General features: G+C 27.9%; 2 protein-coding genes across 11 annotated transcripts in view; both read right to left on the minus strand.

The window, feature by feature from the left end:
• Nucleotides 1–26,414, minus strand: part of Stacl (SH3 and cysteine-rich domain-containing protein) — a 256,042-nt gene that overhangs the window by 108,431 nt on the left and 121,197 nt on the right. The window lies entirely within an intron of this gene.
• LOC148230560 (uncharacterized) lies at nucleotides 10,026–13,962 on the minus strand. Its single transcript, XM_088194627.1, has 2 exons — nucleotides 13,411–13,962; nucleotides 10,026–13,338 (listed from the first exon to the last, which is right to left on the minus strand). The coding sequence occupies exons 1-2, from the start codon at nucleotides 13,878–13,880 to the stop codon at nucleotides 12,771–12,773; spliced, it is 1,038 nt and encodes a 345-aa protein (XP_088050753.1). The 5' UTR covers nucleotides 13,881–13,962; the 3' UTR covers nucleotides 10,026–12,770.

Consider the following 26,414-nt stretch of genomic DNA (forward strand, 5'->3'; position numbering starts at 1 on the left):
AGTGTATACAACAAAATAAAAACGACAAATAAGAAATGATTTTTTTTATAAGATGTGATTTCAAAGCAAAAAATTTGTTATTAAATAGTTTAATTCATATAAATTATACACCAGCAAATGTAAAATATCAAATAAAATTTTTAAAAGTCATATATATATATATATATGAATAAAACTGGATATTTTTCTAATATAAAATGCTGATATTTATTTAATTGACAATATTAAGCAAAAGTTTAGAATTTTTAATGAAAAACCTATAAGACAATGGCAAAATTTATATTTCTGCACCGTGCTTAACCTATCTATTTTTTTAAATTTAAATAAACGAAAAAACTCATTAATTGATTAATAGATATTGTATCAAGAAATTGCCAAAATTTTATAGATATTTTATTAATAAATTTATATTTATTATATTTTATTTCCAGAAAATATTACTGATGTATGTGATATAATTTTATTGAAGCATCAAATTTAAAATAATACATGGTAAGTAACTTTGTAAATTACTCAAATATATAGGCATTTAATAAATATAAATGAGCAGTTACTTTGTCATTACGGTTTAAAAATATTGGCCAATAAAGCTATTAACCAATGATAGTGACATAACTAAAACGAATTTATTTTTTATTATATTACTAGTAAAAGTCTTATATGTGATATTATTTTTAAAATATTCTGTCACTGAATCGTTTAATGTTGAAATAGCAAAACTAAGGCAAAATATAACTACGATTAAATTAGAAAACGAAACATTTAATTTTAAAAGACTGACTGGTTAGCAACTGACTTTTCATTGAAACTACTAACTTACTGACTAGGAACAAACAAAATTACCAACGAAAAAATACAAACCACAATAAATAATCATCGTCTAACATTTAATTTAAAAACTGATTGCTTAGCAATTGACTATAAAATATAACTACTTACAGTTAAATTAATTGAAAAACATAACTTTTTGTGGTTATTGACTGTTAAGAAACAGACCATTTATTAAAAATACTAGTGGTTCAATTAAATTACTGATGCAAAAACATTATGAACTCCTAATATTTAATTACCATTTAATTTAATAACAAAATATTTAATATTAAAAAATGAGCCCTTAGATGTCTGTTTGGTAATTAGCAATTTATTAAAACTAATAGCCTGTTATTTAATTACTAACCAGAAGCAAACAAAATTAACGCAAAAATATAGAGCGCAATAATTTATTAACATTCTGTCAAAATTGAACAATTATTCAATTTAAAAATATAATATTTAATATAAAAAACATTCTCTTTAGTAAGTGATGAATATTTAGCAACTGATATTTTTTTTAAATCACTAATATTACTTTAAATTAACCCAAATCCAACAAAATTATTATCAACTGCAATTATTTATCAACCTTTAGACAATATATAATTAAAATTTTGTTTAAAATCAGAGCTTTTTATTGAAACTGACAGTTTAGAAAATGATCATTGAAACTAATAATTAAATTAGGAACTAAAAGCAAACAAAATTTATAACAAAAAAATACAGATTATAATAAATAATCAACATTGAGTCAAAATGTAACTACTATTTAATAAAAAACACAATGTAAAAAACAGAGCGTATAATATTTTTTGATTTTTCAGCAACTAAATATTTATTAAAACTACTAACCGTTAAAATAAATTATTGACCAGAAGTAAACACAACTACTAAAACAAATTACCATTTAATTTAAAAATAACTATAAGTTCCTTTAATAACAACTGACTATTTATTAGCAACTACTGGTCGCCTAATTAAATTACTGGCAAAAAGCAAACATAGTAACTGGCGCTAAAATACAGAGCGCAATTAATTATATTTTTTAAAAACATCATGTAATACATCCTTCAATTTTTTGCTCATGATAATGACTAAAAAGCTGACATTTTACTCAATCTAACATAGTTGAATACTTGACTAATAAATTTATTTTTATTTTAAATATTAATATAAACTTTACCAAAAAATATTTCTTTAAAAACAATCTTAGATAATTATTCTGATAAATTGCATTTTTTTATTATCTAACTTATATATATATAGACAGTATATTATTATTTGACTGTAGCTGAATTTTCCTTTGATAAGTTACCCGTAATTTTGATAAAAAAGGTTAGCTTTAATTTAAAAAGGTTTTTGTTGTATTACAGTCTTTGGATTATATATTATTTCTATTTTGTAGTGTTTTACTTTATTTAATAAACATTTAAAGGCAAAAATAGATTAATTAAATTAAGTTTTAAATAGTTCAAGATATTTTATGAAGAGCAAAAATATTTTTCGCCGAAACATTTATAAAAAAAATGTATACAAAAACAAATTTATGTCAATAATATAGTAACTAAGTAGTTTAACACATTTGCTGTATATACATAATATATTTAACTGTCATAAAAATAAATTATATTATTCTTTACCTTCTAGTTATATATTATATATTTTATTCATTTTTACAAAAATGTGTGTTCATTTTAAACAGTCTTATTAATACAATTACACATTTTTGATAGAAGTTGCTTTAAAGAGTCCAAGGCAAGAACGTTAATAATAGCAAATCAATATTGAACTTTTGTATATGCATTTCAAAACAGTTTATTATAACTATGTGCATTATTATTTCAAAAATAAGTATTAAACATATTGTGAATATAAGCACAAAATAAAGGACCATGTAATTACCTCTACATTTAACGTCATCAATCCTGCACCTACCTATGTGAGACTCAAAGCGAGTGAGTTTAACTTTATAAATTTACATTAAAACTCAATTTAAAGTGGTCGTGTTTACAAACGGTTCAACTAAACGCTTTTGGTCTTACATCAACAAAACTTAAATTAACTCGCTTCGGATAGACGGCATCTTTTAAACAACTATTTAATTTTACTCTGTAGTCTGTATATATAAATACGTTACAATCATATGCACCAAATAATACTTGACTATAATATTTTTAAATATTTAAAACAATAGTGAATCAGCTTAAAATATACTCGTATTTGGGTTATCTTTTTCTAAAGAAATAAGGGCCCATTGAAAGTCCCTATTATAATATATATAAACCAGCGTTTTGACTAACCAGGCACCAATTATTATTATCCATTGTTTCTTTTGTCGGAGGGAAAACACTCGAGCTGTGCAATCGAAACTTTATTGTTAGACATCTTTAACAGGGTCAGATTGAACTTTGAAAGGGGATCACACGAGAAGAGGTCCGGGTACAATTTTAAGGGTCACGAAAATCTAGTTAACCCATCCATTTGGTCCCGAGCCTTGGGAAACAAATGGATGGGTCGCATAAGTTACTTTAAGCGAAAAGTTCGGTACCCTTAAATCCACGTGTGCGTGTAATTTGTAAAAAATAATGAGGTAAAAAATTGAGTTGTACTATATGAAAATTTTATATTAAAAAATTTATATGTGATCAAATTTTTTTTTATAAATGTGTTTAATGATGTAATATAAATATAAATCACTTAATTTTTATTGATAATAATGGCTTCATAATAAAGTTAATTAAAATATTAATTTAATATTTTCCTTTGAAAACGATTTGTTTGATATTCGTAAGTAAATATATGCAAGATCGTTTAAAAATATAAGGGATCAAATTAATTGCAAATTTATGCCTCATTGAAAACCCAAATCAAAATATGCAAATGGGCAGGAAGATAAATATTTTAAAAATGGTCTGAAAATTAATATTTATAATAAAATATTTTATGTGCTTAAAATATATCTATTGCGGAAATTGAAAAGCATTCGCTGTGACACGTAAATGTTTAGAATTGAAAGTCGGTTCAAGTGTCAAAAGTGTCAAATTCACGCACTAACCCGTCGAATAAATTTATAAAGGATATAAATTCATTAAATTAAATTTTAATAAAATTAGATAAAGAGGTATTAAAATATTATACAGTTAAGACAATATAATTGTAATATAAAATAACAAGTAAAAATACGATTGAAAACTATATCATTTTTTATATTAAAAATAATTCTGCAGATAAAAATGATATTAAATTATCTATGTATTGTTATTAAATATGGTTTTGAGAGACTTGAATTAATCAAAGTCATACAAAACATGATGATTGATTTAATTCAGAAAAATAGGTATATAAATTTAATTTAAAAATATTGCAGTAATACATAATTTTTTACTCTCACTCGCTTCAATAATTTACAATTAATTTATATACTAATATTATTAAAACATAAAAGTACTTTTTAATATCAATTCAATTGCTCAATCAAAATCCATACACCGAAGTAACAATTACTTAGTTGTACAAACAATTCAAAATAGTCTTTTGTGGCATTAGCCTAATTGCAATTACACAGAACGGCAATCGTTTTGAGTAAAAGCTTTTTCATAAAAAGCACAGACGGACGCCTCGAGCGACGCGAAACCTTAAACATATCAAATAAAAGCGTTAGATCTTTATTGAATTAATATTATGTCAGACGTAAAAAAATAATATAATTTCTTCTCTAATAAACGTCAAACACGTGTCTGGCATCTTTCACGTTTCACGTGGCACGTTTTTCTAGACCCCCCCGGGGAGGTTATCTATTCCAATCACGAAACACCTTTACCTTTAAAGGGTTTACTTAGAAATCGTTCGTTTTGAGTTACTTCATAATAACACGTCACATCGCTAATGATAAATTATTACGACGGAGCCCCTGGAATATTGATCGACATCGTTTGACGGTTAACCGAAATGCTTGTTACGCGTGTATGATGGCAACAAGGATAATATATAAAGGAAAAATGCTATCATCCTGACCTAAAAACTATATTTGATATATTCGAGGAATATATAAAGCGTTGATCATATCGGATTATTTATAATATATAATCTATAACATACGATAAACACATAATATAGTATTTTCTATTTTTCTTATTATGATTATATGTACATTTATTGTATCGTATAATAAAAATAACAACGATGTACATAAGTGACTATAAATTAGAAAAATATGAACAAAGTACATATATCACAGATCTGTACATGTAACATTTACTATAATATGTGCAATAAAATATGTCTGTTTGTATGCCTAAATAACACTACAATTTCAAAGGCAAATGGGCTAAATTTAATAAATATTTTCGGGAAAGATTCGAGATTTTTTTTAGGAATAAACACATGCTAAATCTATTATTTAATTATTTTTCTGCATTGAATCTAGTTGTCAAATTACCGATAGCACAATTTATAAAAACATTAAATGTATATAATTCAGCTGGTGCTGTTGTTGATTTTTCGTTATTTCTGAAGTATTTGATCTGAATTTTTAGATCGAATACCTAAACTTACGGCTACTAATTTACATTCGTTAAATATTTAATCTCATGTTAAACGTTCAAAAAGCAATAAAGTCAACTATAAGTTGTAAACAAATTTTAACACAAACGGAGCCACGGTAAAAAAGTACAACCTGTACCTTTAAATAATTATGTTTATTGTGAAAGTATAACCTAGAAAGTGGGCGCTTTTGAAGGCAATGTTCCGCACAAAAATTACAAAATAAGGCAGTAGGAGTAGTTTTAAATAAAAATATATTAACTTTTTATAGAAATATGATTGAAAAATTGGAATGGTTGGATGCTCAAGAAAAAATAGAACGAATGTTTAATATTTATAAAAAATAAATAAAGATGAACACGGATTTAATATTATACATAGATAGATCAGTATAATAAAATGAGCATGGCCAGAGGAATATTGTATGGAGGTATGAATTTATATAATAATATTAGAAAAATCCGCAAAAATAAAAATGTAGCGAGTTTCCTAAATGGAATAAAGAAGCACCTTTGTGCATAAAAATAAATTATAATATTAAAGTTTTTTTTATATTCTGTTTATATTGATATTATATTTTGCTTATATTTGCTTAATGTATAAACAATAAGCTGTATTAGCCAAAAACATTATTAAAATAGATAAATAAATAATATCATATATTTATTTTTAATGAACAGTAAAATTTCAATCTTAAATAAATTTTATGTTTGACAATTTTAAAACGCTATTTATATTAATTAAAATTATTATAGTCCTCATTGAATATTTTTATAACAATTTTATGGCAAAAATATACTTGTAATATTTGAGTTAGACTATAAAATAAAAATATAAAATTTAAGGAAAATGTGAAAATTGATTATTTATAACCATTTTATAATTTAATACAAAGCTTAAATTTTATATTAAAGTAATATAATAAGAAGAATATTTAAATTAAGGAAAAATACAATTACTTCTTACAAAGTAGTACTAATATTTAAACAATGAAGAAGCAATCATTAATGGTCTAAATAAAATGTATGTGCTGTTAAAGTACATTTACCCAAATTATATAAAAAAGCTTTACCCAAATTAAATAAAGAAACAAACGCTGAATTTTATAAACAACAACACAAAACCACACTAAACCTTACCAAAAAGACAATGTTGTATTTTATAAATGTGTAAATAAGATGGATCTATTCACTTGCATAAGTAATTAAAATTTTATTAAGTAAGTTAACTGTATTTTAGCAATAATATATTTTATTTATGCTTCGAATATCAGGTTATTCCCATTATTATTATATTTTATTGTAACAAGACTACTAGATTACTTATGAAATTATATATTTTTAATACAGAATTACACAATAAAAAGTGTTATTGGACAATAAAATAACAATGCAGTTAACTTGTTTATTTCATTTCTATGTTCTAATAATTTATATTCCCAGTTTTTTCTTAATTTACTATTTTTGGTATTTTTTCTACATTTTTTTCTCTATATTTTTATCTGTTTAATTTTAACATATGTATGTATTTACATTTATAAGTATATCGGCAACATATAGTGTGAATTGGTGTTAAAATACACTGAATAAAAATTAAGAAATAATACGTCTTTACACAGACTGCTATGATAAATATGCTCTAAGAAAATACTCTTTCAATTTGACAACTATAATACAACTTGACAACACCGCACAACTTGTTAGTTGCCTTATTAAAAAACAGCGTAAGAATATAATGAAAAAAATACTAGTGATAAAAATAGGAAAAGAACTTAACATTATTTACATGATTTAATTAAATTAAATATATCACAGTATTGTTCATTTCTAAAAGAGCAATATTACATTTCAAGCATTACAATAATGTTTTATTGGGCAATATTTTATTCTGTAATAAAGTTTTCTATTTAAAGTATATCAGTATAATAAAATATTAATTTGAAATTTTAACCCTAAGCGTGTAATTATTATTATTATTTTTACACTATTGATCTATATTTCCAAATAAAAAATATATAATATAATTTATTTCCAGTATATTAATAACTATTTATACGAGATTTGCTTACTTATCGGGGTGCAAAAAATAACGTTTCACCCCAATCCAAAATTGGTATTAAACGATGCGTTAAAATTTCCCCTTTGACAGACGTTCAAAAGTAATTAATTAACAACGTCACGAGTCAAATCCCTCGGGAGTTGGACAAATTACATTTTACAGGTCCGAAACTAATTAAGAAAAATGGTTGTACAAATAAAAGTGGCAGGTACTTTCATGCAGACGAATTAAATTTTATTTTTCCAAAGAAGCGCAAGAGTCTTGAGGTGTAAATAATAGTCGTGTATATAAATATTTAATCAGATATGGAGTGAAATAAAAAAAGGTGTGCGCTTGGAAGCCCTTTGGATTTTCTTCCTTATGGGATCAAAGGAAGCATTCTAGGAAGTGTAATGTTTATGTATTTATTCTTTTTTTTATGTAAGAAAATAATCCTTTGCTTGAAAAAGAAATACATAGCATTATTTCATATGCTATTGTTAATAAAAAAAAAAATTTGTTGTATAAAATTGACCTACATTTAATGAATGTTAAAATGTATTATGGTATTTGGGGTACTAATATCAATTTCCCCATTGTATGTGGAAATTATAATTTACGGTATAGCGGGTAATATAAATTTTCATTAATTAACGCTCTGGTGCAAAGTTATGAATTTGGAACATTCACGATATGTTGTATGAAAGAGGTTGAAACATTAAATATATTATTGTTTTTTTTTTTAATTTGAAAGAAAAGTATATGGGGATAAATTACGCAATTTATAAATTGCTTATATGCTTTATATTATATCGACTTGTTGATATTAAATTATATATATTTTCACACTGTTAATCATAAATTATTATGATGATATTTTTTCTATATTTAGAGTACATCCTTAGATAACAAGTTTGACTATCCTTGCATTACAGCTTGAAGGTAAAATATAAAGTTTTTAATATGACAATATCCGTTAATGAAATAACGAAGCAAGTTAAACAAAAAGGGAACAAATTTTACTAACGCTGCACGTACGTATCAATATCGAGACTTAAGTTTGTGAACATTATATTCCCCTTTTCACGGAGAGCCATTTCTATAAAAGTTTTTGAGAACAGGAAACTTGCTTTACAAAGGAACGTGTCAGTTTTCGCGGTTAATACTCTATACATAGTTCATACTAAAAGCATAGCTCATAGTTTTTGTTTATATTTTAAGAAAAAAAAAACATTTTTAAAACCCCCAAAAATATCTATTGTAAATTCAGAACAACTATCAAGGATAATATTTTATAATTTGATTAAAGTATATTGGATCATGTAGGTCAGACACATTGTCATATTATTCTGAAATGATAAAGTACTGTTCGTCATTTGCAATCAGAGGATCCATTGTGCATATAATAATATTAACAACGTTTTTTTTTAATCTATAACTAAAAAATAATAATCCTTCTTAGACTCCCTATATATTAATTAACATAAAAAACACATTTTTACATTCAAAGAAGGCAATGTTACTTGTTAATCGAAAAGTACAAAAGTATTAAAATCTTATAAAAAGTTTCTTTTACATTTTGTGATTTAAATTTAAATTTGATGCTAATTTTATAAGTTACTTATAATGTAATTTATGTTCTCACTGTTTTGAATATCTATTATGTATATAATATTATATTTTTCACGTTTATAGTCTTGTTTTATTACCATAAAAATTATATTTTTTTCCTACAATATATTTCATTAACGATATTTTAAGTTTCTGCTCACATAAAACATTTGCGCTTAAAAGCTCATCGGCTTAAGCTATAACTTATATTCTGAAGGAAAAAGGAGAGACACTAAATAAATTTTATCTTTATCTATACTATTGAATTTTAAACTTATCGAAAAGCTATTTACAAGACGAATGTTACGAGCTTATTAAAAAAATATTCACAGCAAGCACGTAAACAATTTCATGAATGAAACGCTCTAATCCCTCAAGAGAGTTTATTCATTCTCGTTCCAGTTTGTATTGTATTGCGGTTAAATCGTTACGCGTGTTAGCTTCTGCTAAAATACGCCCAGAATTTATATTTGCATTATTAATATTAACGTAATGACTGAAGGTTTCCGTTCCTTATCGTAATGGGGTTTATCCTTTCCGCATTTTAAGTACCAATTCAGGAACCGACGTCGATTTCGGATACTTTTGTAAGAATTATATATCGAAGCCGATAATACTCCAAGCGATAAAAATATACTATTACATATTATTTAATTTTAAACTATATTTACTATCAAGAAACTGATCGTATTAACTAAAAACTTTTAATATGCGAACATGATTTTTTTTTTTTTTTTTTTATAAAAGTTTATTTCTTAAATAGACATAGGTAAAATAGCATACAGATATATTAAATGCACAATACTGGTTCATAACCATTTACATTGTTTACAAATTGTTAAGTTATACAATAACATAAAAAGAATAATAAATTATACGAGAATATACTAAATTAAAGGAAAAATACATAAAACCTTTTACAAATTTAAAAAAACTCCAAAAAAAAAAAAAAAATTTTGGAAAAGAATGAAGCAGATGAGAAAAACAAATTATACAAAATACATAATATACAAAATAAAACACATACAAAGGTAAATAAACCTAGCCCTGTAGACCTGAAACTGATGACACTGTGATGAGCTTAACTGCATCAAAGCAATATGTGCTTAGGCATTTTATGTTTGTATTTAAATTTAAGTTTTGCTTTGTCGTAATCACCGATTCTTGAAATTAGTGGGTTTGCGTGGTCTCGCGAGATTTTTTTATAGTATTTTTCGGTTTGATAATAACAGTATTCTTTAATGGTAGGAATTAAATGTTTGGTGTGGAGTTTTTTAAGGTTAGTATAAAACGGTGTATTATAAATTATTTTTATGGCTTTATTTTGAATTACTTGAAGTTTATTAAAATTACTATTACTCGCGTTACTCCACACTGAACAAGCGTAAGTTAAAACAGGTCTGATTAATTGTCTATAGACTAGAATTTTATTTTTTATTGTAAGCGCACTTTTTCTATTAAATATTGATTTTAGAGCCGCAATGGCGCCGAGCCCTTTCGACCGGAGTTCAGTTATATGTTTATTGAATTTTAGTCTGGAGTCCAGGTGTATACCCAGATATTTAACGCTCGCTCTCCATTCAATGTTATGCCCTTGTTCACTTTTAATGGGTGCAGGCAAGGGTTGTCTACGTTTAGTGAATATTATTGCTTCTGTTTTGTCTTGATTAATTTTAATTCTCCATTTCATAAAATATTTTTTTAAGTTTTCAAGGGATTTTTGAAGTTTAACTGCAATAGGTTTAAGACCATAAGAACTAGTAAGGATTGCAGTGTCGTCAGCGTACATTGAGAGTTTAGTATTTTTTAACATTGGAATATCATTAGTATATAGAATGAAGAGAAACGGGCCAAGTATACTTCCTTGAGGAACACCAGCTGGTATTTTACGCGGTGTCGAAAATGTATTATTTAGCGAAACAACATAGCTTCGATTCTTCAGGTAAGACCGTAACATGTGAATAATGTAATAGGGAGTTTCATATTTTAAAAGTTTATACATTAATCCATCATGCCATACTGTATCAAAAGCCTTTTCCATATCTAATAATAAAAGACCAGAACTTTTTTTCATATTAAAATCGGCAGATATGTGCTCTGTTAGTCTATTAAGTTGATGCGTAGTCGAGTGATTTTCGCGGAAACCAAATTGCTCATTAATGAGTTTGCTATTAAGAGATTCCTTTAATCGAGATAATATAATTTTTTCAAATAATTTGCTAAATGAGGGAAGTAAACTTATCGGGCGGTAGTTAATTGGTATGTTATCTGCTTTGCCAGGTTTTTTTATCGGATGAATTTTTGCCGTTTTCCAGATTATTGGGAAATATCCAAAAGATAAGCATGAATTAAAAATGTTATTTAAGTACTTAAAGCAAACAAAAGGAAGGTTTTTAATCAATATATTCTCTAATTTATCTATACCTGGAGCCTTTCTATTTGATAATCGTTTAACAATACTAAGAATTTCTGATATGCCGACTTGGTTAATGGATTTTTTATCTATTGGAGTTTTACTGATATCTTTAATTGCCCGGTCTACTTTATTTTGGGTTTTTTGGTCAATGTAATTTTGCGTAAGTTGATAAGATGTAGAAAATGTCTCAGCTAAAATCTCGACCTTCTCCTGAGTCGTGTTAGCTACGTTGTTTCCGGTTTTTAAAGGTGGTATATTTGAGTTTTTATTTTTAAGCGATTTCGTCATTCTCCATAAGGAATTATCTCCCGGTTTCAAAGCTTTTAGTTTACGCGACCACGAAGCGTTTTTGATGTTTTGAATTTGAACGCGAATTTCATCAGTTAGTTTGTTAATTAGAGTTTTAAGTTGGGGCGATTTATTTTTGTGCCATTGCTTTCTCATATTATTTTTAATTTTAATACGTTTAATTATTTCTGGGGTGAGTTCTATGTTATTCCAAATATTTTTACGCGACGGAATTGATGATATTTTGGCCTGCTCGATCACGGATGTTAAGTAATGAATATCATCGTCAATAGTTTTAGTGTCATTTGAGGTATAATTCTGTCGTTTAATCAATACCCGAGACTCTACTATGCTTCTGAATCGCTTCCAATCAGCCTTTGCATAATTGAAAACGACCTCAGACACCATCTCGACCTCACCGTCCAACGTAAAGAATACTGGAAGGTGGTCCGAGGACAGAGCCTGGATGCAGTGCATGTTTGAAATCCGGGAATTACCCTTGACCAACGTTATGTCCAGAATTGACGGAGTCGTGTGGTTGGTAGGATAATGCGTTGGGGATTTCGGAAAATTTACAGTAGTGTCCGTATCGTGTAAATAATCAAATATTAATTTACCGGATCGATTCGCACCGGGGCAATCCCAATGCATGTGTCTCGCGTTAAAGTCTCCAGTTAATATCACGGATTCTCCAAGACGAAACACATCATCAAGGTCACCTCGAAGCAACCTGTCACCGGGAGAATTATACCCCGCGACAATTATTATTAATTTATTATCGTGTTTAATTTGTATCGCGACAGTTTCAAGATTAGTCGTGTTTGTTGTAATGCGCGCGTGTTTAATTGATTTTTTTACAAATATCGCGACCCCTCCGCCTGGCCTTGAGAGACGGTCCCTCCGGAGGCAGACAAAGTTCGGTATAAAAACGTTGACGTGTGGTTTGAGGTAAGATTCGGTGATTACGACAATATCAATTTTGTACTCACTGATCAGCAGTTCCAGTTCTCCAGTTTTATTTCGGAATCCGCGTGAATTCCACGTCAAAACGTTGAGCCCCACCTTAGAAGAGCACATCGAGATATTCGACCATCATCAAGGCGATCTCCATTTTGCTGGCACACTTTCCAGCCTTGGTCCTGATTTCTTGAAGGACGAGCAACATCCTGCGTAGCTCTGAAGTTGGCATTGTGTCTGAGAGGGGCTCTTCAGGCTGCCTGGTTTGGGGACGTTGTGGCGCCTTGTTTATTGGTGCTGGTGCGGCGCCAACCTGGGCGTTCCATGAAGTGGCTGATGAGATCACTGCTGGGGTGGTTGAGGTTTTTACCAACGCTGGTTTCGTTGGTTTCAGTGCAGGAAATTGCGCTTGCTCGAGGTTGAATATGTTGTTCGGCTGCGACGAGTGAACAGTGGGAGTCGGTCTCTGTTGTCTCTTCTGAGTTTTCTGTAGGTATTCTAACCTACGAGGGCAGTCCTTAAAATTGGCCGGATGGTCTCCTCCACAACCAGTGCAGATGGCGGGTGCTTCTCGGTCCTTCTTAGAGCACTCGTTCGTGGCGTGGTTTCCGGGGCATTTGACGCACCTGGGAGCTCGTTGACAATTTCTTGCAGCGTGGCCGAATTGTTGACACCTGAAACATTGCGTTAAATGCAACTTATTACGCTTGTACTTTTCAAGCGTGGCCTTGGTGAAGCAAACGTACCGGATGCTTCTTATAGTGCTCGTTGTTGTATTAGCCGGAAACTGGACAAGGTAGAGCCTGGAGTCTCCTTGTTTCTCGGTCTTGGTCTTCATTGCCGTCACCTTGACGACGCTAAGTCCTTGACGTTCGAGATCTGCGGCAATGTCTTCGGTGGGGACCTCTGGGAGCCCTCTCAGCACGGATTTCACTGTTTTATCGTCGTCGGCGGTGAATGTGTGAAAGGCGCGTTGGCCCTTCAGTCCATCCATTAACAACGCGCGTGCTTCAAACGACGCGCAAAGTACTGACACATTGCCACTTCCCGTGTATCGCAACGAGAAGTTCGATGTTTTTGTGATCGACTTAATTAAGTCGATCGTCTGGAGGTGTGTTCCCGTGATCTCTACGATCACAGGCGGTATCCTCTGCTGCTTCCTTTCGATCACTTCGGGAAGCTTTTCATACCTGTTTTGGCTCGTGGTCGGAGGCATCTTAGCATCCTGGGAAACTTTCGATGTCTTTTTGGGTACCTGCCACTCGTGGTCTGGCAGGCCTGAAGTTGATTGTGAGGCGTTTAGGTACGCCTTTAACGTTCCAAGAGAACGCTTGCGCGTCTGCGCCTTCTTCATGGCGCTGTCTTTGTAGCTAATTGCAGTGGGCGTGTCTATCGTTGCAGAACGGTAGCGGGGGTGTCCTTCGTACGATAACGGAGCGAAGCGCGAATGCGACCGCTCGCGTCAACAGCACAGAGTGGACTGATGCGAACATGATGCTATTAGAAGTTATCTAACTCCTGTCAAGTTTAACTTGGCTTCGCATAATCCGGAGGTAATATGGCAAGCTATGCATATTCATCCCGTTAATAATCCGTATTTATATTTAATCCTGATGCAAGTGAATCGTATCTCCCATTGTTTGATTTCTAAGCATCATAAGTCATGTTTTGAACGGAATACAATAAGCTTTCGCTTAGATTATATTGTTATAGGTTTCCTAGATTTTCATAGCGACTCGGCTTGTATTATTAATACGTTTCCTTAGCTCTTTACATGTAGTGTGCACCTGTTTTTGACTGTAACGCGATTTTATACTCGAGTTGTGAAGCTAAGCTTAAAACTCGAAATTCGTACGTCTATTAGTATTTGTCAGGGAAACATTGAACGCCTCAGTTGATATATTGACGTTGGTTTTTAAGCGAAATTCAATTTGTAAATAATGTTTTCATCGAACAAATATTGAGAATTTCTTGATGAAAGCGTTTGCTTGAATGAAAGAATGTGTACGCTCTGACCAGCAAAATTTTTACTACAATATAAGTAGAAAGGTATTTTTAGTATTGGTGTTTACTTGCTGCAGAGTTTCCTAAAATGTAGTTATATTACGGTTTTTTTTTGTAATTATTAAATAATATAAAAAACACAATCAGTGTTATTTTATAAATATTATAAGTTACATAACTTTTATTCATACATCACTAATTTAATTGCAATATGCATATATCTATTTAATTCTTTAGATATGAAGTAAGCAGCTCAACTTCAGAATCTATTTTATTGTGAAATACTTCCACAATATTTGAAATCTCATAAAATAAAAAATAGGAATAATTCATTAATTACAACACTCTTTCTTGCTCTAGGAGGAATTTAGTATGATTGTCATTTTTGTAAATAAGATAGATGCAAATAATAATTAAGAAATAAATCAACAATGATTTTTTATGAGCTTGGAAAAAAACGTAAAGCTATATAAATATTATTTATTAACTAGCATCTAAAAAGCTTATGTTTTATATAGTTTTTTACACGATAACTTTATTTATATGTAAGATGAAATCTTTATTTTTAAAACAAAATTCATTTAGATGCAAAATTGTAATGGATGTATTTAGTATCTTTTTTATTCAATCTTTTTATATTGAATATAAAAAAGTTGTAAATTATTTTTAAGTACAATTTTTTTTAACTGATTTACAATAATTGTACAGTATGCATTATTTATTTTCTATTTTTAATTTATATAGCTTAATATTTTTAATTTTGTTATTTAATATTTGCTAAAAAACTAATTAAAGTTAACCCAATATTTAATCGAATATATAAAAACATTTAAGAATCAGTTTATCTTGTTGTAAAATAATGAATAAAAATAAATTATTTTATTTTACCATAATACAATGTAATTAAATAAACAATTTTTGATAAAATATTTTATATCACTGCAATTTTTTTTTCAAATTGCAATGCAAGAAATTTTATGTATTAAAAAAAACCTATATAATTTTTTTTATTAAACTCAAAAAGCTTGAATTATAAAGCAAGCAATTTAGTTGCAAATTACGGTTTTCATGTATGTCTTTCCTTATATACGTATGCTAGTTAGATATTAATAATAAATTTAGCTTTCAATACTGATTACTTACGGATATGGCAGAATCAGGTTGCCATATATATTTATACATAATTAAAGAGCAAGAGGATGTGATTAGGCGTCATTTTCTTTTTTCGTCATAGGATTTTGCGTCATCGAATCAAATGTATGACGCTTGTTATGTGTCACAAGCAGAAGGCCAAATTCGCGAATAAATATATATGTATATATATATAATACAGAGTGTTCCTTTCATAAATATACAATAAACATAAATTATTAAATAAAATTTGCGAAACATTCAAGGAATTTATTTAAACAAAATATGTCGTTGGAGTAAAATCGTTTGGAAGCAAAGATTTTCTAAACATATTTTATATTTATTAAACTTTTTAAAAATATATATGTCAATTATGTTATTATAAAATAAATTCAGAGTGCATAAGCTATTAAGAAAAATTTTACATATATATTATCTCAGAAAATTGTTATGTAAATTGATTTTATTATCATTTTTTTTGTTTAAAACATACAGATATTCTATTTGAGATAAAGTAGCTTAATAATATAATTTTTTAATAACTAATATGTACGACCTAGCTCTATTTTAATCAATCATCATGATATTCATTTGTGAAATTAGGAAAATTTAGATAAACCTTGCTTGTTTTACTGAAAAATGAGCGAAGAACAAAATCCATCATGGATATAAATACTGGAAAGCGGGAAAACAAGAATCATTTCCCCTCAGATACTGTCTGAAACACTTGGCATCTGGCATTTCCACTTTAACATCCATATTAGAGTTCAATGCATCAGATTTTTAAGAGCCTCTTAATATAGACTGCAACCAAGAGAAGGCCGACTTAACTTGTGAGCAGTGAAGCTCGAGAAAACCGCCGCTTCTCTCTTCAGCTTGACTCTAAAATCCAGATCAAACGCTCTTCACATACTTCTTTCTGACAGACGCACCTACTGATATATTTTTTAAATTTTGTGCAGCACTAATTAAATATTTAATAATTCAATATTATTGCAGCTTATAATCAATAAATATTACATACATGACTTAGCTTGAATAATTAGAAAATCCTATTCTGTGATGATTAATTGGAATTATAATATAATAATAAATAAATCAGTAACTCTGATCTCATAGACTGGATAGAAATTTAAGTAACACTAGTCCCATATGGGATTTGAATCCAGGTCTTTCAGGTATTAGTCACCGACTTGCCAAGTGCTGCTTATAAATAAGAATTACTCTAATGATCTTGAGCAATTAGAATATATGTCCAATTGTTTAGAATATTTTTGTAAAATAGTTACACATAGTAATTTAATGGTTGAGTAATATTACTCTTTGTTCAAAATGATTAAAAAAAATATTTTTTTAAATAAACTTCTTAATCACCCTGTTTTTACACATACGTATGTACTGATACATAATAACGTACCTCATTAAGAGGGATCGTTCACCATTCATCGCCATCGCCATACATCAACGAAGCATATGTGTTTTTTCTCACGCGATGCAAGCGTTCCAAATAATAAATTCAATTTGTGAACAATTTTTTTCTTCTATAAAATAATTCAGACGTGTGTCTGTAGATTCTGTAGTAAAATGTAGATATTTTTTGTACCTATGTATTATTTCGAACGATAAAAATAATAATAATGCGACTTGCGTTCAAGGGCTGATCCTATTACGGATGCTTTATATTCGATTTTATCACTTTGAAATATATTTTCGTATCGCTCGTCGTATTTTTATGGCGTAATTTATTTAAGCGTATTACGAAGAGAAATTTTGTTTAATAATACATCTATATCTACGTTTTTACGGTCCATTTTGTGTAAATATATTTTATTTTACATCAATGATCAATTTATCAACTTAATGCGATTTAAAAATATTTTAAGTTTATCGTTGATGAAATATAATAAACTACGTTTTTATTTGCAAATTTTGTAGGCTTAGTAAAAGTCTTGTCTACAATGTATTTTAATGTGGCGTGACATATGCCATCTGCATCATTAAATACTAAATATAAAAAAAATATTTTAAAAGATGTTTATTTGTGACTAATAATAAAACGGTATAATTAGCTTTCATTCACGTTTATTCTGATCTATCATTCTCAATCGTAATCCTATGCTTCAATAAAGCTTACACTTATTTTCTTTTCTTTTTATATGATATAAATATCGTGTTTTTCAGTACGAAATTTAATATTTTTATTTCACTTGCTCAACATTTTAAATTAAACAGTGAATATAATTTTCAGTAACACAATTAATTATAATCATGATACTTAAATTATTAAATGTCACAGCAGTATATCTCTTAATAAATTATTAATACGCCAACAAATGGCTGGTGCACCTGGTCAGGTTGCACGAGTTGAATATTTCACGCGAAAGCTCTCGCGAGCTTCCGCGACACAAAAGCTTAGGGTCCAACACAACGACGGACCCATGTGGCCACGTTCCTGCGGCTACGGGACTCTCGTTGAAAATTTCATTCAATTTGCCGTCGGCGACGCAGTTATGCAGCCAAGTCCGTTCCCTTTGTACCAAGAGAAGCCTCAATAAAATTAACTCAGACAACTCGGGAATTAACTCGGGATAATCTTGGATGATACGAAACCGCCTTGTTTACCCTCAAGGGTTCGAAAGGGCTCGAAGAAAGCGTTAGATTGAGGCGGGCGATAGGAAAGTCTAATTATTATGTGGGTATTATTATTATTGATTTTAATCAAATTATATAATTATGTTGTGCGACGCTATTGGCTCTACATTGGACTAAAATTATATTCCTTCGGGTTGTTATTATGGTTTAAGGAATATAAATTAGACGGCTTTGCTATTTATGAAAAATATAATGGTTAATAAAAACAGTGATGTAGCTAAGCAGGTGCAACAGGTGAACAGAATAAAGTAAAAATAAATCCTTTAAATGCAACTCACAAAAAAATTAAATGTTATTTTTAATTTTTCAAGTATAAGCAAGTATTTTAAAAACCAATAATATGCATTAAATAAAAATTTGGTTTTTTACTTTTAACTTAAAAAGGTTTTCTGATAATGTCATAATATCTACAATTATTTAAAAAATAGAAAGAAAATAGTTTTAAATGATTTATTAAATCCAAAAGTTGTGAAAATTTGATGTTACAAATTAATTAAAGAAATATCTGTACTCATTATATGATCTTACACATAATGTAAAATTATGTTCTATAAATAGTTAAATTGAAATTTTACAACTAACTATTTATAATAAATTTATAATTTAATAGGTAAATTGTACATTATTAATAATTTTATAACAAATTTATGATTCAATAGTTTAATTGTACTATTTATAAAAATCAAATATGACTTTATATTATTAAATTAGCTAATATAAAAGCTTATAAATACAATGTTTAAATGTATTTTTATTTTTCTATGACAATATTATTAAATATTTTTATTTATATAAAAAATACATTACCGCTGATTAATGCTTTGTAATATATTTTAAATATGTCTTTTTTTGTAAACGACATACGTTTTTATTATATCTAAATAAATATATCTGAATAAATTAATAATACCTCAAATTCAAGTTTGTCGTTAAAAACGATGAAAACTACAAAAAAATATGTTTTGCTTTAAACTACATTAAATAATATATCTATGTTTTTCATAAACGTTTAATTTTTACTATTTATAATTTTATACTTATTAATAAATTTTAAACGTAAATGTGAGTAACGGACTTTAATTTAAAGTAAAGTTTATTTAAAATGGACAATGCAACTAAATAATGTTATATTTTGTGAATATTATGCTTTATGTTGTTATTGCTAGTAATTAATGTAACTTACAGGAATATTACAATGGACAGATTCGTAGTATTTAATAAGCAAATTAACAGAATCTGTCTAGAACAGATTAATATAAAGTTACCTCTAAAGTTTATTTATAAAGGTAAGAATAATTGACTGACATAACAGATAATTAAAATTTAATAATTTAGCTATTGAAGGATTACATAAATTATATAGGTATCCCTTAACCACTTTATTTAAACAGCTTTTGCTTCGATTATATATATTTTTGTTATTGGTTATGATATAAATGTAAATATTTAATTTAATTTAAGAATATAATTTCTTAGCATTTTATCTATAGTTTTTATTATATTTTATATTTTAGATAGAAAGTATTATATATAACATCGATTTTATATTAAAAAACGCTACACATTTTTTTGTATAGTAACAATTTATAAATATTTACTACATATATTTAATAAATTAATGTTTTGTTTAGAAAATAGTACATAAAGAATTTAAATTAATGCATATTAGTAGTTTTAAATAATAAGTTATATAAAAACGATATCAACGATACCTAAAAAAATGAAATTAAAAAAAATATAACATACTATGGAACATAATGTAATAGTTTATATGATATTACAGTTTATAGAACATAACAGATATTTTTTTTACGAGCTATATTTAATATCTACTAGACTTAATTTAATGTTACTTGAAAAATATGCAAAAAATTCAGTAAGTAAAGAACAAAATGTATATTCTTTAATTGAAATCAAATTTATGATTAACGATAATTTAAGTATAATTTATGCTACATAGTTTTTGCCTTATATACGTTTTTCCATTTGTTCCTATAACAAATACATAAGTAGAAGAAAAAATGTTGTAATATTTTATGTTCTTTGTAAGAAATATGCAAAAACGTGCTATCTATTTTTATTAAATCTTATTAATCTAGAAATTATGTTGATAATATGTAAGGCATGTCTTTTATTATGCTATTTATAATGCTCAAACGTCTTTACATATAATCAGAAAAAAGACAACAGATTAATTTTGTGGTAGTTGATTTTTGTATTTTTTGCTGCAACACGCGTTAGTCCAATGTGTTACAGCTGAATAAACACAATAAAAAACAACTATGAAAAAAGTGAAGCATTAGACTAAATTGAAGGTTTGTAAATCAGTAGCATATTTTTTATTGATTAAAAAATATTGCTATAATTTACATTTCACGTGCATGACAGAGATCGATTTTATTTTGAATATTCATCACGATAATCTTTCTTGAGATTAGGAAAATCTAGAAAAATATAAACTGTGATGGTTGATTTAAATTAAAATTGTATGATAATCAGCAATTCCGATTCTTCATAAGGGATTTAAATTGAGGTATTTCAGGTAAACATTAGTTTAAAGGCTGTAAATCATTGATGAAAAATTACATAATACAGCTTAAAATTATTAGATGTTTCAATGCATGACCAAACCCAATTATATTTTTATCATTTATTACAATGTTCCACAGTAAAATTAAAAACAGTCTAATATGTGATTGTCATTCGTAAATATAATTATAAAAATTTTAATTTTCAAGACAACATAGAAATTAATTTAGTATGTGATTCAAACACATATATTTTATGTACAAGTCTCCAACATATACCACTAGTCTATATTTCTGGAAGTTCAGGAATTAATTACATATATCAAGAATAAAATATTTTTTTAAATATGAAAATATTGTCATGGTTTTCTAAAGAATGATAACAATGTTTTAAAATACAGAATAATTTCTAAATATGCAAATTAATAAGAATATTCTTGTATTGGGGTCTTTTATAAATGGAATTTTTTATTAAGGAAAGTGCTATATTTTCTTAAATAATTTTAAAAACGTTACATAATATAAATAAACACGCACCGACGCAACACATTAACTTCATGCAAAAAGAGAAAAATTAAAAAGCACTCAATTATCCTCGAAGCAATTTGCATAAACACTCATCGCCCTTAAAGCGTATAAGTCCACACTGTGTATACGCACAAAGGCGTATTTAAAATGCGCGCAAAACGTCTACAAGTGAGTAATGGGATTCTGCCTAGGGGTCCAAGAATGCGATCGCATAAAGAGGCTTTGATCCCGTGTGAAATGCTGAACAATGAAGGAGGAGGTTTGCAAATTCAAAGGGTCACCGGCTAAGGGGTCTTCACGCGCATTTAAAGCCCACACCTCCGACCCCGCACCACACTGATGGATTATCGATAATCATTTCACTGTACCTACGTATGAATGTATTGTATGTACATAAGGGTAGTGGGCTTATAGGGTGGGAAATGTAAGTGGCATTGAGAATCAAACAGCATTCGCACCGATGACCTTTTCCATTATTAATGTAGGTTCTCTAAATTGGAATTGACGTGTGTGTACTTTGAGCTTCGAGGTTGGTTTTGCTAATTGATGTTATTGTCATGCTGAGTTTAAATATTATTATTCAACATTATTTAGAGGGTGGCTTAATGTTAACTATTTATAGTTAATATTTCATCAAAAGAAAGATAATTGATGTATTCCACCTTGAGACTATATCGTAGAAACTAGAACTGTTACAAACACAATAAAAGCACAAGAAGAAAGCTCATTTATCAATCACATATCAAAAAATACATTTTCACCTATCTCTTTTAAAGATTTCCGCTTTGTATTGGTTATGATCAAAGCAGAGTGCGTTTTTTATTTTTTGATTTAATAATTTAAAGAAATGTTATAATGCTCAATGTATTATTAAAAAAAGCCATTAATTAGCTTACCTTGAGTTTATTTTCATGCCTTAGAAAAATACCAGATTCACGGTATGATTTTAATTGAATTTTGATTTGTCAATAAGCTTTGTTTTTTCTTTAGTTTAAGCGATTTATAAAATATCTGTTAAGCCTTTTTTATTTTCTAGAAAGAGAGCTTTAAGAAATGATATTAATTAATCGCAACTAATTTAAAATTTCTATTGCTCATTTTTAAGACTCACGAAGCAATTTCGTGTCACACTATTTGTTGTGTAAATATATGATAACATTAAAAATAAGAATATAATTTTACTATGCATGTAAAGAAGTAGTATCTATTTTAAGATTGATATATTAACATTGAATATGAAAGTATTTAGAAACTGATTTTCTTTCATGACTTTAAATATATTCAGTCCTGTAATTTGCTATTAATGAAATACATTATATAGATACTAAATTTGGTAAAATTATATAAAATTACCAATAAATTTGTATAATAACATTACATGTTTTCAATAAGCACTTAACAAAATTAAACGTTATATTTACATTTTTGTGCTTCCGTTTTACGTAAATTGAGAAGTATCATCGATCAAAAGCTTCAAACAAAAAATAAACAAAATAATAAATAGTACTTTCATCGATGGTTGATTATTGAAATTGTGATTGATTGTGTCCAATCCTTCAACGTATAACAGTTATCCATCATTTAACGTATAAATGGGACATCATACATAAAGTGACATTAAATTTAGCGTACGAATTAGCGTTCGTCAAAATAATGCATATTCGTTAATGAACGTGTCATATTGCAAATTACAACTGGTAATTGAAAACTATGATAGTAATACATACTCCATCAAGTTGGGCAGAACAAAGCACATATTATAGTAAAAGAAAAGTGTGCATTAAATAAAATGGCGATACATCCATCATTTTGAGGTCGCCGGGGAAATAATACATAAAAGACCAATAAATTTTTATGCCGTTATTATCTACGATGGAATTCAAAATTGTGGCAAATCGAATAAAAAATATATGCGCCTATAATATACAGGAAGGCAAAAAACTTAAACGATTTTTTTATATGATTATATCTCATATAAAACACGGATAATGCTATAAAAAATAAATACGTTTTATAAAAACTATATTTAAGCCATTTTTATAGATTGAAATATTATTCTAATGGACACAGTTGGTTGTAAAAGAGGATCATAAAAGGTTAAGCTTTTGAGGTATCTACTATATATCAAGAATTGTTAATGTTATTAAAAACGACAAACAATGAATTAAGCTCAGCATCTTATATTTTTAGCATTGATATTGAAAAAAATTACATATTTTTGAACATACAACTATGATGTATTATAAATTAAAACAAATTTTAAGCATTAGTATATTAAAAGCAAAATCAAATATTGTAAACATTTAATTTAATAAATGTAATATTTTATCATTGATATGCATATAATACTTAACATATTTACAATATGTTCCTGTGAATTTTTCCATTAATGTCAGTGAAAAATCATTTGAACTAAATTTAAATATAAAGATTTAACTATACAATTAAGCTGAGCTAAGAATCAAAGTTTGATAGTAACTTTGCTGTACTTTGGTAACATAATTGCTCGTTAAATTGTATACTAATTTGTTAAAATATGTTTGTTTTTGGACCATACTGTTTTCTAGTGGTAGAAACGTTCGTAATACACCGCTTGAATAAAAATGCGTAAATATTCATGCGAAAGTCGTGGGGAAAATGTAAATTTTGAAACCGGCGACCGGAGTGAATTTTGCGGTTAGCCAAAAATCCGCCGCTTAATTCCGACAAGGGTGTCTTCGTGTGTTATTGTTCAACAAAAATGAGACAATGTACCGTATACGGTTAAGTGCAGAGTGCGCTATAAAAATGTGCAAATTATTTTATTCGGGATCATACACGAGCAATAAACTTGGAAAATGCGCCATAAATGTAAGATTTTATAAGCACTGGAACTTGAAACTATAAATATCGATAATGCCGGTATTGGGCCAATATTTGACCTACGGTACTACTGGTATTACAAAATGAAATACCAGTAAAACAGAAAATTTTTGTTTTATTTTTTAAAATCCTTACAACTTATTTGTTGAAAACATAACTTTCAGTGCCTAGAACTACGAAAAAAATTTGACCAAATTGCTTGAAAGCAAAAGCGTAGAAAGTAGTTTTATCGGGGTAGGATAGCATATTAGATTATTATTATCCCTTTTAGTCCAAGGGAGCCCAAATATCGGCCTACCTCACCCAAGCAAAAAATCCCACCGCGCGATATTTCGGCACAATTTATTTAAAATTTAATTTAACATTTTCGATACTTTTGTATTTTTCTATATGCGACACGTCAACATAAATATAATACATTTGCTTTATATCAGGCATGTCTAATGATAGTAGTTCCCAGTTAGGTAACAGAGAATTTTTTTATGGTAGGGTTGGCTGGCGAAGTGAAAACAAAAGCAGGTATTACATACACAAAATTCTTTCTGCTATTTGTACAATATTATCTCCATCCAGCCATATTTTTACCCAACTAATCCATAGAATATGCTTAATTAAACATTTAAGTTAAATATTAGCAAAAAGTAAGTAGCAATTATTATATTTAAATAAAAAACCTATATAAAAAAAATGCACGAAATGTATGATTTTAAAAATTAAATATTTTATTAAAAATAGTTTTTTACTAAATGAAAAAAAAACTATCAAGCGCGCTTTTTCTTTCTATGTATTTTGTTAAAATGTGTACAAATAAACTTTATTTTAATATGCATTTTTTTTGAGCTTTTGTAAGTTACTTGGTAAATAAAATAAATAAACCTAATCTAAAATTGTAATAACTGAAGGCAAAGACAAAATGCTAAATGACATCTAATATATAAAACTAAAATAAGAAAACTAAAATAAGAAAGTCAAGTGGAAAACACAAATATTTAGAAACTCGATGATCGTGTTTTTGGCAAGCTAGTTGTATCGATTGTTTTTTATTCAAGTCTTGTGATTCATTCTTAATCATATACAAATATTTGCAGAAAATTAATGACATTATGACATATTTGACATATCTAAAACACGTATCAAAAATGCTATGTAAGAGATCAAATATATTTTTCATATGAAAGCGGCATATCAATAAATAAACACTGGAAAAATGTTTATTTAGTGATATATTATAAAAGCTTACTATTGATAAGTAGCTATTCCTGTTTATTTGTAAAAAAAATCGCAAAGTCACCAAAAATGATTAATTTATGAAAGGCCAACTCAAAGAAAAAAACTGATGCTTTATTAGAGAGGTAATGTTTTGACATAATTACTTATTTGTCTAAATACAGTTGTTTGCCAAAAATAATTCACAAAAACTCGGAATCACCCACTCACTCATTTCAAGAGGGATTAAAAACTCTTCATTCTTTCGCATTCTACCTCGCCGCCCAATGATCTAACAATAAAATCTCTGAATGATAAAATCACATCAATCAGAACGAAAACTCGAAAGTAAATTATTTAATATTTTTTTACATTTTGAAAGTAAGTAAACCTGAAATTAATAAGTAGAAAAATATCTATATTTAAAGGTGTATCATTGAAAAGCAAATTGAGATTATATTATTTTATACTAAATAAAAAAAACGAAAAGTTATTTAACTTACTTATTCAATCAATAAAAATGAAAAAAAAAATTGTATATTTAAGATTTAGTTTTTATTTAATTACTAAGAAATAAGATCTTTATTGCGAAGCACCCTGCACCATTTGTTATAATATATATGTACTATATTTTTTTGTATCCTGCTTATCAAAAATCCGCGTGGGAGCTTTTATCAGTTTTGTTTGCCTTTGTGCCAGACGGTCGCCGAATGTTGATTTTATTTTCGCAGGATACAAATCCGATAGGACTTATGCGAATTTGATGTAAAAAGCAAAGCCAGCATAGTTTTTATATGAAAATAAATGAAACTGAGTTCGTCCTCGATACAAATAATGGA

Source organism: Plectrocnemia conspersa, unplaced genomic scaffold (genome assembly GCF_051122295.1).
Source record: "Plectrocnemia conspersa isolate PC_06_02 unplaced genomic scaffold, ASM5112229v1 ptg000010l, whole genome shotgun sequence".
In the NCBI taxonomy this organism is placed as follows: Eukaryota; Metazoa; Arthropoda; class Insecta; order Trichoptera; family Polycentropodidae; genus Plectrocnemia; species Plectrocnemia conspersa.

Excerpts from the sequence above, each read along its gene's own strand:
- LOC148230560 (XM_088194627.1), bottom strand. The coding sequence starts at position 13,880 with ATGCCTCCGACCACGAGCCAAAACAGGTATGAAAAGCTTCCCGAAGTG. Across the intron at positions 13,339-13,410 it reads AGCACTATAAGAAGCATCCG|GTGTCAACAATTCGGCCACG; the intron begins GTACGTTTGCTT and ends GCAATGTTTCAG.